The sequence below is a fragment of the Pangasianodon hypophthalmus genome, chromosome 3, assembly GCF_027358585.1.
Source record: "Pangasianodon hypophthalmus isolate fPanHyp1 chromosome 3, fPanHyp1.pri, whole genome shotgun sequence".
NCBI lineage: Eukaryota > Metazoa > Chordata > Actinopteri > Siluriformes > Pangasiidae > Pangasianodon > Pangasianodon hypophthalmus.
Genome location: NC_069712.1, coordinates 23322522 through 23336792, shown reverse-complemented (window position 1 = coordinate 23336792; position 14271 = coordinate 23322522). Strand labels below are relative to the sequence as shown.

Sequence of the window (14271 nt, the reverse complement as noted above, 5' to 3'; positions counted from 1 at the left end):
TTGTTTTGTTTTTGTGTGTAATTACCCAATAGGCTGATGTTGTGAATTACTCTGATTTGCTGTGTTACAACTAGTCTGTTTTTAAAAGTAGCTAAGTGACAAGTTATAAAACGAGTCCAGTTATTAAAGGCCTTTTATATTAATTACTGTTCTTCTGCTTATAGTATTTACCAATAGATCTTACATAACATCTTGTTAGAAGCCCCCAAATCAAAGACAAGTGGGTGGCAAAGACAAAGACAAAAATCTTATGACTTCTGAATTCATATCTGCACACACCTCGACTTGAACATTCCTTCATTTCAACAGTTTTCAGTAAGACAAACTTTTTCTTTGCATTTTCTTAGTATTTTCTTAGTATTCTCATTAAAGCATAGCCTACAATTGTTTTCCACAACATTTTTCTCTCTTTCTTCTCTGTATTTCAGTGTGTGTGTGTGTGTGTGTGTGTGTGTGTGCGCAGTATGCTACGTACTGCGCCTTTAACGCGCTGTGGACTGTGTGCGGTTTTCCGGAAGCGGAAGTGTATGCAGATATTCATTGTAAACATTGAGCTAACCACTGCGTAGTGCCTGGCAGGCAATGTGACAGTTTGTTGCTTATCATCAGATTTATTGGTAGGCTTTCTGAGCTTGGTTTGCAATGTGTTTCATGTTATCAGATGGATATATTAATGCTGTATCTTTTGATTTCGTGATAACTTTAGCATTAGCTTAGCAGAAGTAGGACTTAGACTTGTACTGACATTTTTTTATACGTTACACTGCTACGACTTTTTTGTCCTGTGGAATCTATGTTTGGAAAAAACGTTGCATGTAATTAATTAGAAAACATATTTAATGAAATATGTAATTATACGTTTGCTGTAAAGACGATATATACATTTTGAGTACTGATTTACTGGCACCATTTCTCCATGTTCTGTTGCCTCAGGCACTTATATTTGTAGTACAAACTGTTGACCAAATGACAAATAAGGTTAATAACAGTTAAACAGTCTTTAGGTAACACTTATAGTTATAATGCAGTTTTAGGATAGTCTGTGGGATTGCTTAAACTATGTTTTGCATCTTTGACAATATTTCCACAAAATGACTTGGCAACCTGTGCATGAACTTAAAGCAGGGATTCGCAAACTTTTTACAGCCAGGAAGCCCTTTAGCTGTAAAATAGATACACTATATAACCAAAAGTATTCGGTCACCCATCCAAATGATCAGAATCAGGTGTCCTAATCACTTGGCCTGGCCACAGGTGTATAAAATCAAGCACTTAGGCATGCAGACTGTTTTTACAAACATTTGTGAAAGAATGGGCCGCTCTCAGGAGCTCAGTGAATTCCAGCGTGGAACTGTCATAGGATGCCACCTGTGCAACAAATCCTGTCATGAAATTTCCTCGCTCCTAAATATTCCACAGTCAACTGTCAGCTTTATCATAACAAAATGGAAGAGTTTGGGAACAACAGCAACTCGGCCACGAAGTGGTAGGCCACGTAAACTGACGGAGAGGGGTCAGCGGATGCTGAAGCGCATAGTGCAAAGAGGTCGTCGACTTTCTTCACAGTCAATTGCTACAGAGCTCCAAACTTCTTGTGACCTTCAGATTAGCCCAAGTACAGTACGCAGAGAGCTTCATGGAATGGGTTTCCATGGCCGAGCAGCTGCATCCAAGCCACACATCACCAAGTGCAATGCAAAGCTTCGGATGCAGTGGTGTAAAGCACGCCGCCACTGGACTCTAGAGCAGTGGAGACGCGTTCTCTGGAGTGATGAATCACGCTTTTCCATCTGGCAATCTGATGGACGAGTCTGGGTTTGGAGGTTGCCAGGAGAACGGTACATTTCGGACTGCATTGTGCCGAGTGTGAAATTTGGTGGAGGAGGAATTATGGTGTGGGGTTGTTTTTCAGGAGTTGGGCTTGGCCCCTTAGTTCCAGTGAAAGGAACTTTGAATGCTTCAGGATACCAAAACATTTTGGACAATTCCACGCTCCCAACCTTGTGGGAACAGTTTGGAGCGGGCCCCTTCCTCTTCCAACATGACTGTGCACCAGTGCACAAAGCAAGGTCCATAAAGACATGGATGACAGAGTCTGGTGTGGATGAACTTGACTGGCCTGCACAGAGTCCTGACCTGAACCCGATAGAACACCTTTGGGATGAATTAGAGAGGAGACTGAGAGCCAGGCCTTCTCGACCAACATCAGTGTGACCTCACCAATGCGCTTTTGGAAGAATGGTCAAAAATTCCTATAAACACACTCCTCAACCTTGTGGACAGCCTTCCCAGAAGAGTTGAAGCTGTAATAGCTGCAAAAGGTGGACCGACATCATATTGAACCCTATGGGTTAGGAATGGGATGGCACTTAAGTTCATATGTGAGTCAAGGCAGGTGACCGAATACTTTTGGTAATATAGTGTAGATAGATAGATAGATAGATGGATAAATAAATAATCACAGACCGCCTTAGTAAAGATTTATTTTACAGAAGTATGCAAATAATAGGCTCATTTGAATAATGAGGCTCTATTTATTGCAGCTTTTTATTCCTGAACAAATATCCAAAGTTGACATTCAACCAAAGTCAAAATGTATAGGCTTAATTGTTTTTCAGTTACTGAGGTTTGGATTAAACCCGTTGAATTCAAGTGACCAGTCAAGTAGGCTAATAACTATAAGAAATCAATTATAAGTGCATCTTTGATAATGGTGGGTTGTGATTTCCACCACTGTAAGAAAAAACAACAACAAAAAATCACAAACCCACAAAAAATTCCACTTTACCTGAAGTTCAATCTTCCTTTATGCAAAAGCAAATAAAACAGCTGTGAATCAAAATGCACATATCACCAATTAAAAGTAATACAAGACATAATTAATTGATTTGCACAAATAGATGAGGAGTATATCCATACTGTTCACTAATGTCAATCTGAATCCTGTGTTGCTTTTGAAATTAATATCCAAAAATTATGCTTCTTCTCTTAAGTTCTGAACCTGCAAAAAAAAAAGTGTGCAGACATGGGGGTGAAAGGCTTACAGTACTTTATGGAGACTTGTTATCCAGAGACTTGCATACATGTGGACTTGAGACAGTTGGCTGCAGCTCATGCCGAAGCCCATCCTGACATAATGCCTACTGTAGTGGTGGATGGAATGGCCTGTTTGAGGTACTGGTATCAGTGTCAAGCCTGGGTCCATGGTGGTCAGTGGAAGGAGTACATGCATTTTTTAAACAAATTTGTGGAGGCATTCACAGTGACAGGCATAAGATTGGTCTTCTTCTTTGATGGGACCATAGAGGAACAGAAGAGAGCAGAATGGGTGAAGAGACGCCTGAGAGTCAACCAGGACATAGCCAGAATATTTAACTACATTAAGAATCGCCACCAGCAACCAGATAGAGAACTGTTCTGCCTCCCCTCAGGACTGGCCACCTTCTCCAGGTTTGCGCTAAAATCTCTTGGTCAAGAAACACGTTGCTCTGTTCGTGAAGGTGACTACGAGATCTCGGAATACGCACTCCGTAACAACTGCATAGGTATCCTTGGTCAGGATACAGACTTTGTCATTTATGACACAGTTCCATATATGTCCATTGCTAAACTCAGATTAGAAAATATGACCACAGTGCAGTACTCCAGAGAAAAGCTGTGTGACATCCTGAAGCTTCAGAAGTCGGATCTTCCTTTCCTGGCATGCATTCTGGGTAATGATATTGTTCCAGAGCATCAACTGCAGAATCTCCGTAAAAATGCTTTGACCTTGTATGGGAAAAAACACCAGGGTGACAAAGTCCAAGCAGCAGCGGAGTTCATAAAAAGCCATCGTCCAAACAGTGATGAAACTTGTGGCATCTCCTCACTACCTTTATCCAAAGTTGATGTGGAGGTTGTTGAAAAGGGAATCCAGTCATATCTTCTCCCAGGACAAACATCACCTTGGTTAGATCGAAGCCTACCTTTCCCAGAGCTGGTGTGTGTGATGGGAAAGTACCTGAACAAAGACATATTGCAGGTATTGTATAACTGAACACTGGCACTATTTTAAAGTCAAAAAACATTTGAGTAATTAGAATTTTGTGTCCTGCAGGCAGCAAAAGAGAAGCACATACGAGCAGAGTGTTTTATGATCTATAATGTCCTCCAGGATGGAGTGGTGGAATGCAGCAATACGCTGGAAGACGAGGAACTTGGACTGCCACCTCAGGCTATTTTATACCAACCACTTAGAGAACATATCTACAGTATTCTCCTCCCTAGTAAGTTTCTTCTGTTAAATATAGTAAACTTGGCATGCTTTCAGAATTAGTCATCACTTCATCCACAACAAGTAGTGACAATTCTCTTAGAGACATACTGTATAATTACACACACACTGTGTGTGATGCGGATATACACACTGGATGTGACAGCAGTCCATTGCAGACCACGATAGACACACACAGGCATACTCAATTTAGCATAGACAATCTGTCATGTTTTTGGAAGTAGGAGAAAACCAGAGAACCTGGAGGAACCCCAAACGGACATGGGGAAAACATGTGAAATGCCACACAGACAGTAGCTCAGGGTCGAACCAGGGACGTTGGAACTGTGAGGCAGTTTGCTACTCACTGCACCACCAATTAATTTAAACATTTAGGTGTTTGTACACACTCTCCATTTTCTTTGCTGTCATTCATAAAATTTAAAAGATGAACCAGTGTTTATCTTCATAATGTTGAGTTTGATCACAGAATTTCATATTATTTAATATATTTCTTCTCATTTCTCCATCTCTTCTGTAGGATCTTACGGCGAAACCTTGTCTGTGAAGGAATGGTTTGTTTTTCCCAGAAATCCACTTGAAGAGCCAAAAATAGTGGCTCCAACACCTCTAAACCTTCCAGGTGCTTTATTTTTTTTTTTTCCAACTAAAATCTAAAAACGAGCATGATTGTCTGACATTTGTTCCCCCCACCCCCCAGTTTGATAGAAATTAAACTCAGTCCAAGGCAGTGGTAGCTCAGAGATTAAGGCATTGGGCTACTGATTGGAAGGCCCTTAACCCTCAGCTGCTCAACTGTATCCTGTCTCAGGTGTAAGTCCCTTTAAAAAGCGTCAGCCAAATGAAGTAAAAGTACATGTAAATGTGAGTGATAGACACGTATTGAACATTCTATAAAAGTTAAAAAAAAAAAAAAAAAGTGCAGATCTCCTCATAGTAAAGCTCTGCTCCCTCCACACACTTCTACTATGTTTTTAAGCCACTCAGATGTTGCTTTGTGTTTATGGTTATTGACATATCAACACTGAAAGGTTAACAGTGTTTCCAATGACAATTTTAGACAAGAGGATACATGAAGTAGTGTATACAACTATATCTTGTGTCCTCAGTAAAGCTGCTTCATATTTGATCATGTTCTTTAAGCAGTTGACTAAACATTTAGATTTGTGGCCAAAAATGCTATGCAGTTTTGTTTATTACAACACTCTAAAATATCTAGTGGTGTCTAAAATATATTAGTGGTCTGATGGATTATGTTGAAATAGTCAGTAGTGCAACAAGATGAAATGGCATTTATAGGGTGGATGTACCTTCAGAAAGAATTTCACAACATTTTTATCAGTCCACAGCCAGACAGTATGATTCATGGCTTTTAAGAACCAGACATCATACTACTTCTTTTTTTTCTTTTTTTTTTGGTTCAATAAGAGTTCTTCAAATTGTTAAGAAGAAGCCCACATGTTAACAATATGAATAATAGTATCAAAAGTACAAAGCATACATTTTTCTGCTAGCTCTGTCCTCCCCACAGCCATTCCATTAATCACTTACTGTATTGGTCAATTAACAGAGGGAACGCCTGACCTTCAGACTCTGTGGTTTGGGAACGACTCAGAGATGACAAGTGTTCGAGTGTCTACTTTCCTGGCTGTTTTTGACCTACAGGACTTTACTGAAGATCTGAAATCTTTTGACACTCCTTTGGTAGCTGTGATTTGTCTTGTAACGTACATAGCTATTCAGGTGCGTTTAACTTATATGTGTCTGTGTTATACTTGAATGTACTGCATAATGTTTGCAACCTGATCACACACTGATTGATTATTCAGTCTAGCCTGTTGGTTTACAAAACACTTTCTTGCTTGTTTCAACTGAAAAGGCCTTTCTTTATATTCTGTCCTCTAATTGTTTGTTTTGTACACTAGATTATAACTTTCCCTGCTTGCAAACTAAAGAGGAATATTTGTTCTTATTTTAGGCTAAACACTTTTCGGTAGAAGACATAGATGCATATCTAAGCCAAGCTGTCTGTATCAGATATAAGTCTTACACAGACCTGCAACACATGAGGGTAAGCAGTGTGTGTGTGTGTTTTTCCTCCTTTGGAACTTATAGGCAGCTTAATGAAGGGAGAGGATTCTGTTTTCTGTTGGTCTGAGTTTTGAAAGTGTTAAAATTGGTCTACAGTTAGGTCTTTCCTTCAACATTAGCTTAAATATGTAATCTTTTCCAAAGGTGCCCTCCAGCCATGGGCACTTTGTTTTTTTTTTAACTCGAAATCTCCACATAAACAGAAACAGTGCAGTGTTTTGGGTGTTGGTGAATGATTAAAGCACAATTATATCATGTATTCTCAAGGAGACTGCAGGCTGATTTCCTTAGTTCTGCAACTCAGGGTAAATACTTCTCTCTCTTGCCAAACCAACACTTCATGAGACCATCGTTTTTCTCCCAAAACAGCAAGTTGTCTTGAACGATGTATTGGATTCTCTCACTATTCGAGAATAAAGAGAAAAGAGAGACCGGGGGGATAATTTTTGGTCGCTTTGTGACATTCCTCCCAAAAACTGCTCTAATTGTGGTCTGAACCTGAGAGCAGTGCTCTGGTGACAGGCTCCGAGACGTCCCTGCTGTTGACCACAGGCCTATTTCAGCTGCCTCCCTAATTTAAACCTACTACACACACTATTTAAGACATTGCCTCCACGGGCGCCCATGGTTTTCGGGTGGCCATATTGAATGTTCTCTTTACAGTGAAGATGTGGGACTAATAAGATCCTCACAGGAACTATCCAAGAAGTTACTGCTTGATTTACATATTTTGCTGCTTCGGTGCTTATACCAATTCCCTTCACCTCCAAACATGTCCACAGTCAGTGTTTGCACGGTAAAAAATAAATCATGCATTTAACCCAGAGAGCTAAGGTAACTATAATCTATATCAATATCAAGTTATTTATAGATAGAGTTCTTTTCATTCATATTCTTTCCATCTTTTATCATTTTTGAGGGATAACGAGAAATTCTGTAAGCATTTCAAGCATCTACAGTAAGCAGATAGTCTACCTTTTTTGTGGCTTGATGGTTGTTTGTTGTCAACAACACATCATTGTTTCTGTGTGTACATTTCAGTAAAGGTTAAGTGAGATAGGGGACTTTATATTTCCAGCAATATGTAGGGTGGTGAATGATTGTATTCAGGGTTTATGTGTTTTGGGGGCACCAAGCAGCAGGTGTTGAGTTGCTGAGCGACTCAGGCAAGCGTGTGTGTGTGTGTTTAAGTCAGTGTGGCGACAGCTTGCCGCTGGCCAGATGAAAGTGTGTGAAGCTCTCCTGCCTCCCATGTGCCGGAGGGAGGCAGGAGCACCTGTTGCACACGCTATTGTTTTGTCCCATCAGGAGCAACACTGTCACATCTGCCTGAAATGTGAAAGGAGGATCACAGGGGAAGAGGCGGGGGGAGAGACGAGGCAAGCTTTAAGAGCCAGACAGATGGCAGGAGAGTCTCCTGGGGCTGCTTGATACCCCCCTCAATCTCTCGCTCCCCCTGTGCTGCTTTGTGACAGTGAGGGAATGTGAATACACACACGGATGCCTCTGTGTGCCGAAAGCACCAACAACGACACACATTGAACAAGACAGGAATCAAGAGCACTACAGGCAGTTTATGTTTTGGAGAAACTTTATAAAATTTCACCCAGCAGTGAAATACTCCAGTTGCTTCATATGGAAAATATTACACATTTTGTTTCCCCCATGTATACTGGATTCTGTTGTTCATCATTCTTCTTCATACATGAATGTTTCAGGACATGAAATGGCACAGATGCATCATCACACAGGTGAATGATCTGCTCACAAGGTTAAGAGTTGCCATTAATGTTAATCTGTGCCCCCAGGCCTTGCCTTAGTTTCACAGACATCTGGCTGGAGCAGCTTTCATTGTTTCTGTTGTCAAATGCTGGAAGAACAGCTGCTGCTCTTGCTTTAAGAGTAAAGCTCTGCGCTCTATCTCTGTGCCTAACAGCAAGCTACCATTGGTAATCATTGCCTAGATATTCGCTGGCAGGCATCCAAGCATGTCCACTATTTGTTTTTTGTTTTGGTTTTCTTGAAGTTGTTTTTTAATCAAAAGAAATCAAATTATTAAATTAATACAATAATGACTCAGCAAGGAAATAAATTGAGTTGTAAATTATATTAAGCCAGTACACAAAAAAAAATGCTCTGAATTACACTCTTGGAGAGAAAATCTAGCCCTTAGTCAGTGTAATATTACAATTGATGACAACAGCTTGGGCCGTCAACCATAGCTGAAGCTTTTGACTTCATGTACTGACCACCTTTTGTTTACTTTAGTTTAAGCTGTGTTTGAGAGCAGAGCAGGTGTTAGGCAAGTCTTTCATTTTGGTGTCACAGGAGCTAATCAGTCAGTCCTTCTCTTATCTCCCTTGGCTGGGGGGAGGTAGCCAGGTGAGCAGCAGACAGTTGAGGGGGAAACATCTGCCCCCACCCCCATGCACATCCCCTTACCTCTGCTTTTTCTTCAGGTTACATTCCAAGTGCCCTAGCCTCAATGTAGTCACATAGATAATGGACTTTGGTGTGTTGAATTAATTGCTCATCATTGGAAATTTTAGGTTTTACTTTATGGATAGATTTCTGTTTATTTATTAACCACATTACAATATTAAACTAATCCTTTGCATAACTGATTTGGCAGGTTCCTCAGGTGGACCCAAGGGCTGTTCACCTTGGTTCCCTCTTTGTACGGGGCTTAACCTACCTGATTGCTGCCAATAGTGCCTGTGGATTTCCTTTTGCCATGAATGAGATCATGCCTTGGAAAATATTTGATGGCTTGCTGTTCCATTCTAAGTACCTACAAGCACACTCTGGTTGCGCTAAAGAGGAGCTTCTAGAGGGCAACGTGAGTAGAGGAGAACTTTTTCTGAATATTGGTGATGTTAAAATGTGTTATAAGATGTGAGGAAGAGATGCAATATATTAACATACAGTGGAGTCCAAAAGTCTGAGACCACACTGAAAATCTGGGATTTTTTTTATTAAAATTGGAAATAAACAAGTATTAAAATATTGAAATATTTAAACAAAAAAAGGAAATGTTCAATATGTTGAATATTAAATGTTCAAGATTCTGCACTACAGGGTGTCCCAGAAGTCTCCATACATGGAGAAATGAACACTTTTTAGCAAAATGTCTTCCAAAATTTTTCACACTTAGTTTATATAATATATATTTTTTCAGATAGCCTTTAAGATTGCCTTTGACAAAAGAAGAATATATTGAAATCACTCTGATGGCTGGATCAGGAAGCAGTCGCAAGGTTCGTTGGATTTTAACAGGAAACATGGCAAGCACATCACACACGACACTGTCGCCAAACTTATTAACAAATTCAAAAAGCCTGCTAGTGCTGCGCAGCAACCAAGAAGTGGATGCCCACGAACATCCACTGATGAAGGCACAACCGACGTGGTGCTGGCATACATAGTCCCCTATGTATTGAGACTTTTGGGACATCCTGTACCCTATTTAAGTATAAGCAAATTTGTGATATTGACTATGATAACTGCTTTGTACAAAAGGTAAGATTTTCCTCATGCCTCATCTCTGTACTGAAGCACGAGTTCAGACGACACTCCGATGGATTTGATCTAAAATGGATCATAAGGTTTTGCACAAACTTATGGAGTCCATGCCAGCTCGAAAGCACACTGTCATTAAAACAAAAAGGGGACATACCAAATACTAAGAAACTCTGAAATTCATGTAAATATTTAAAAGACTCTGTGTTTCACTCAGATTTTCACTAGTGATCTCGAACTTTTGGACCCCACTGTATGTATTCAGCAATAACTGGCAAAAGGCTGTGGATGAGTAACATTGTTTATCCAGTGCCCACTGTATGTCCTTTAATGGGTCAAGCCTCTCCCAGCCAGCAGTCCATATATCTGACACGCTGCTTTAGCTTTGAACCAGACTAGCAGCAGTTTTTCCGGCAAGCCTCTAGTGGATACCATATACAGTACATGCACACAGCTTTCTGTGGTGGTTATATGCTAAAGCATGGCTGGATTTGAAGACATAATTGAATTTGAAAAATAAGTTGGCTAGATATCAAGTATTTTATGTCTTGTATATCTTTTCTATGAAAGCAAATTAAATTCTATAAGCCCACAGTGGCGCTGCTCCACCTGCCACCATGCATAAAATATGACAGAAAGAAAAGAAGCCCCCCCTTCATTAGCTCACAGATGTGTTGTGATTGGCCAAGATTGAGTACGATTAGAGCCTGGCTTGTTTGTTCTTTCTCAGGATCCCAGTTTTTTCTTTAAATTATTAGACCCCAATTTTTCACTTCTTGAATTTTTGACTTCTTGAATTAATTTAATATAAAGAAATTAATTTTTTTCTACCCGAATTTCCCACAGCTTGAATTTTTTAATATGAATTTTTATTAACTGCATTTCTTTAATCAAAAATTTTCAAAAACATCACATTAGATGTTTTTTTCTCAACCATTACATATTTGCATGTTTGTTTTTTTTTTTTTCAACCATTACATATTTGCATGGTTTTTTTTTTCTCAACCATTACATATTTAGGTTCATGTTCTGCTGACTCTGATTTCATTCCATATGACCGTTCGAAGGAAATTCAAAGGATGAAGAATAACATTCGTTAAGTTGAATTAAATACTGAGCATAGCCTCGTGTGGTATAAATGAGGAAACTGCTTGGAAATGAGCTGGCTCTAATATTGAACACTGAGCAGCATCCCAAGTAGTAAAAAATAAAACATTAACACTGTTGACAGAGTAATTATTGTTTGTTAAATATTACGTTGTTCAGTCTTTTGAGTAACATGCAGTGTGTTGTTTTCCTTCCAGCCTGCGTGGATATCACTCTTTCTCACCCTTCGAGATCTGGTGCTCAAAGCCTGCAGAAGACATGGCTCTACTCTCCTTAGTTTTCCATGCAGACTTCAGCATGGTGAGAGTTTTACTTTTGTACAAGTTTATCCACATGTAAATCTGAATTTCCAACCACAAAGAACTACAAAAACATTTTGCTTTATAGGTAAATTATTTGTGCGGTAAACACTTTTATCTAAAGTGACTTGCAGCAAATAAGGTCTTGCATGAAGGCCCAAAAGGAGCTCAGTGGCAGGCCTGGAACACAGCATGCACAAGCACAGAACCTTAACCACTGAGCTACCACAGCCTCATGGAAAAAAATGAACTGAACATTGGGAGGCTGCATATTATTATATTATCCAATAATTCACTGCTGAGATGCTGTTTTTCTACTATGTAGGTTTGAACATGCTATACTCAGTTCATTTTTAGAGACTGCATGATAAGAATAAATGAATATAAGAATGAACTGATAGGGGAGAGCGTGTACTGTACTGTAGAGAGTAATTCAGTTCTGGTGCCTCTTGCAGACAAACAATATCCTTTTCTGTGCATAATACACTCCATCTGCTCTGTGGCAATGACACACTCTGCAGCCAACTTTAGATACGGCCACTGCTTTGTCATAACAAGAATAGTTTTTTATAGGATGTGAGCTATATTAAGTAACATAACAAGACAACAAAATTATAACATGGGGGCTGTTAGAAACTCCTGGAGCCCTGTTTCTTTTCACTGGCATCCAGCATACTGTGGCTCCTTCCCGAGATTAAAAGAGACCTTGTGGTGAAATCGTCTCCATCTGGTTTTTCTATTGATGTTGAACAGTGCATGAAACGCATGTTGTGTCTCAGTGGTGAGCCTTGTTTTTGTTTATGCTAACACTATATCATGTTTGCCGCGTTTCTTCGTTTATTTGTAGTGTCATCCACAGCCGACCGCTAGTTGCAATATTTATCTGGCTGTATTTATTATATGTTGGTTTTAATTAAGAAACATTACTATGTCACTGTAGTAATATTCCTTTTCTGGATGAAAATACCAAGTGATCATTCATAATAAATACAATTGCCTACATAACTGCAAGACAAAAGAGAATATTCACTGGTGTTTCTGGGTTGGTTCATTTCTCTTGTTTTTCTTAGAAGGGGATTATTTTGCCCTTCCGATTGTGTATTCTGTCAGTAGAAATATGATATTCATGTATACTTATAAGAAAAGAAAAAAAAAAAAAAAAAGTCTGTCTCTAATTTATGTCTGCATTTGAGCTGGTAATCACTGCCTCAGGCTTGTGGGGAGGTGGTGGTGGAGTTCAGGCTTTGGAGAATTATATGGTTTATGTTTCCAGTGATTTGCAATTTCTCTATTCCTTAGTAAATTAGGGACTGAGCCCCATAATTAAAATCACGTTTCAATGATACTGTCATTTCCTCAGGGAGGCCCATGGATGCAGAGTCTCACAGAGAATGTGAACCCCAACTCCTTAGCACCTCAGACTGCTACTATAGACAGCAACCCAGGGGTCCAGCCTTCCACATGCAAGGTACATTGCACACAGACCAGAAACACTCCATTTCATTAGTGGTGTTGGCTTGTTTATCAGTAGGTAGAATGTTTTTCTTTAACCCATAGGACATGGCTATAGACCAAGATCAAGAACAAGACATCCTAACAGAAGAAGGAATTACCTTGCCCCAAGGTAAATTTGCTAACTGAAATTGTGTAGTCTGAATGGTCTTATTGTAAAGTCATATTGTACTAAAGCATTTTTTGCACTCCATTACTCACTCTGTTACAGATGGCCTCGGTAGCAAAGCTAAAGACCAGCTTTCCCTTGACCCAAAAATGCTCAAGAAAAGAGATCATGGAGGTATTTGATGGATCATTCATTCTGGTGAAATGAAACTTCACTGATCTTCATGGATTCTTTTGACTCCTTGCCCATCCTGCAATGCAGATGGCTGTTCACAAGGCATTGTCTACTGTGGCTTTAACTGTCTGGCTTTGATGACTGAATAGGGTGTGGTAGTTTTATAACACACTCCTCCACACATTGTCTTGCTATCAGTGAGGGGATGCTCACTGAATGAAAACCAGTGCCAGTATTTTCCAAAGATACTTATGAAAACAAAACTGAACAATAATAAGCACCTGTCCTTGCTACTGGCACATACAGTATGCCATTTGTTTGCACAGTGTACATGTAGTCAACAAAAGAAAAAAAGCACAATAAAAAGATGAATCAAGATGTATTCAAAGTCTATTATTGAAGAGGGCTTCCAGTGTAGAGAGGGATACCAACATCCTTCTTCTTTATCCTTCCATGTGATGTCCTAAGCTGCACTAAGTATTGGTTATGGGCTTTTTCCTCTTTTATTTAAAGGCATATTTCTTCATCCTGGTCCTAAAGTACCAGTGCCCTGCACATTTTGGTGATTTCCTGGCTCCCATCTCACCTGATTCAACTAATTAGCAAGATTAACAAAATGTGCAGAACGGTGGTACTCCAGGACCAGGATAGAGAACCACTTTGTAAAGGATATGAATCAGAGACGGAAACATAACCTTCCTCAAGTATGTGCCAAAAAAACAACCATGATGAATATTAGCTGTAACCCTAATTAGCCTTAGGCGATTTCTTATTTTACAGCCCCTGTCGTTTGGGGGGGAATTTAATCACCCAAATGTCTTATCACTATGTCTAGGTCTTCCTTGGATGGAGAAGTACATAGAAAAATCGGTGGGAGTTGTTTCTGTGTAGCTAAACCTCTGTCCACCCAACCATATTAGTGTTTTCCATTACAAGTGTTTTTTACAAGTGTTTTACATAAAATATTGTACAGTTACATTTAGCAGCAACAAAAACAAAACACATTTATTGACATCTAATTTTTCTAAAGAAGGATTCTTGGAAAACACCTCATAGTCTTTGTTGAGGCCAGTTTGTAATCGTTTTTAAATATAGCCACACAAAGTACAGTAAAATAAATGTTTCTCATCAATCTGCAAAAAATATTGAAACATCACATTAACACAAGGATTTAGACCCTTTACTCT

At 39.5% G+C, this 14271-nt stretch overlaps 1 protein-coding gene across 4 annotated transcripts; it reads left to right on the top strand.

Moving 5' to 3' along the window:
- Positions 1-424: 424 nt before the first annotated feature.
- fam120b (family with sequence similarity 120B) lies at positions 425-13466 on the top strand. Of its 4 annotated transcripts, none has more exons than XM_026937353.3 (11): positions 490-617; positions 2994-4021; positions 4154-4265; positions 4794-4895; positions 5844-6016; positions 6252-6344; positions 8997-9203; positions 11188-11290; positions 12650-12757; positions 12847-12913; positions 13013-13466. In XM_026937353.3, exons 2-11 carry the CDS (start codon positions 3026-3028, stop codon positions 13023-13025), a joined length of 1974 nt encoding a protein of 657 aa, XP_026793154.3. In that variant the 5' UTR covers positions 490-617; positions 2994-3025; the 3' UTR covers positions 13026-13466. The 4 variants fall into 4 exon arrangements, with proteins under 4 accessions (XP_053088788.1, XP_026793154.3, XP_026793153.3 ...); XM_026937352.3 differs by having other exon boundaries at positions 4097-4265; XM_053232812.1 differs by lacking the exon at positions 6252-6344 and having other exon boundaries at positions 4097-4265.
- Positions 13467-14271: the final 805 nt, after the last annotated feature.

Excerpts from the sequence above, each read along its gene's own strand:
- fam120b (XM_026937352.3), top strand. The coding sequence starts at position 3,026 with ATGGGGGTGAAAGGCTTACAGTACTTTATGGAGACTTGTTATCCAGAG. Across the intron at positions 4,266-4,793 it reads CTACAGTATTCTCCTCCCTA|GATCTTACGGCGAAACCTTG; the intron begins GTAAGTTTCTTC and ends TCTCTTCTGTAG. Across the intron at positions 12,758-12,846 it reads TCCAGCCTTCCACATGCAAG|GACATGGCTATAGACCAAGA; the intron begins GTACATTGCACA and ends TTTAACCCATAG.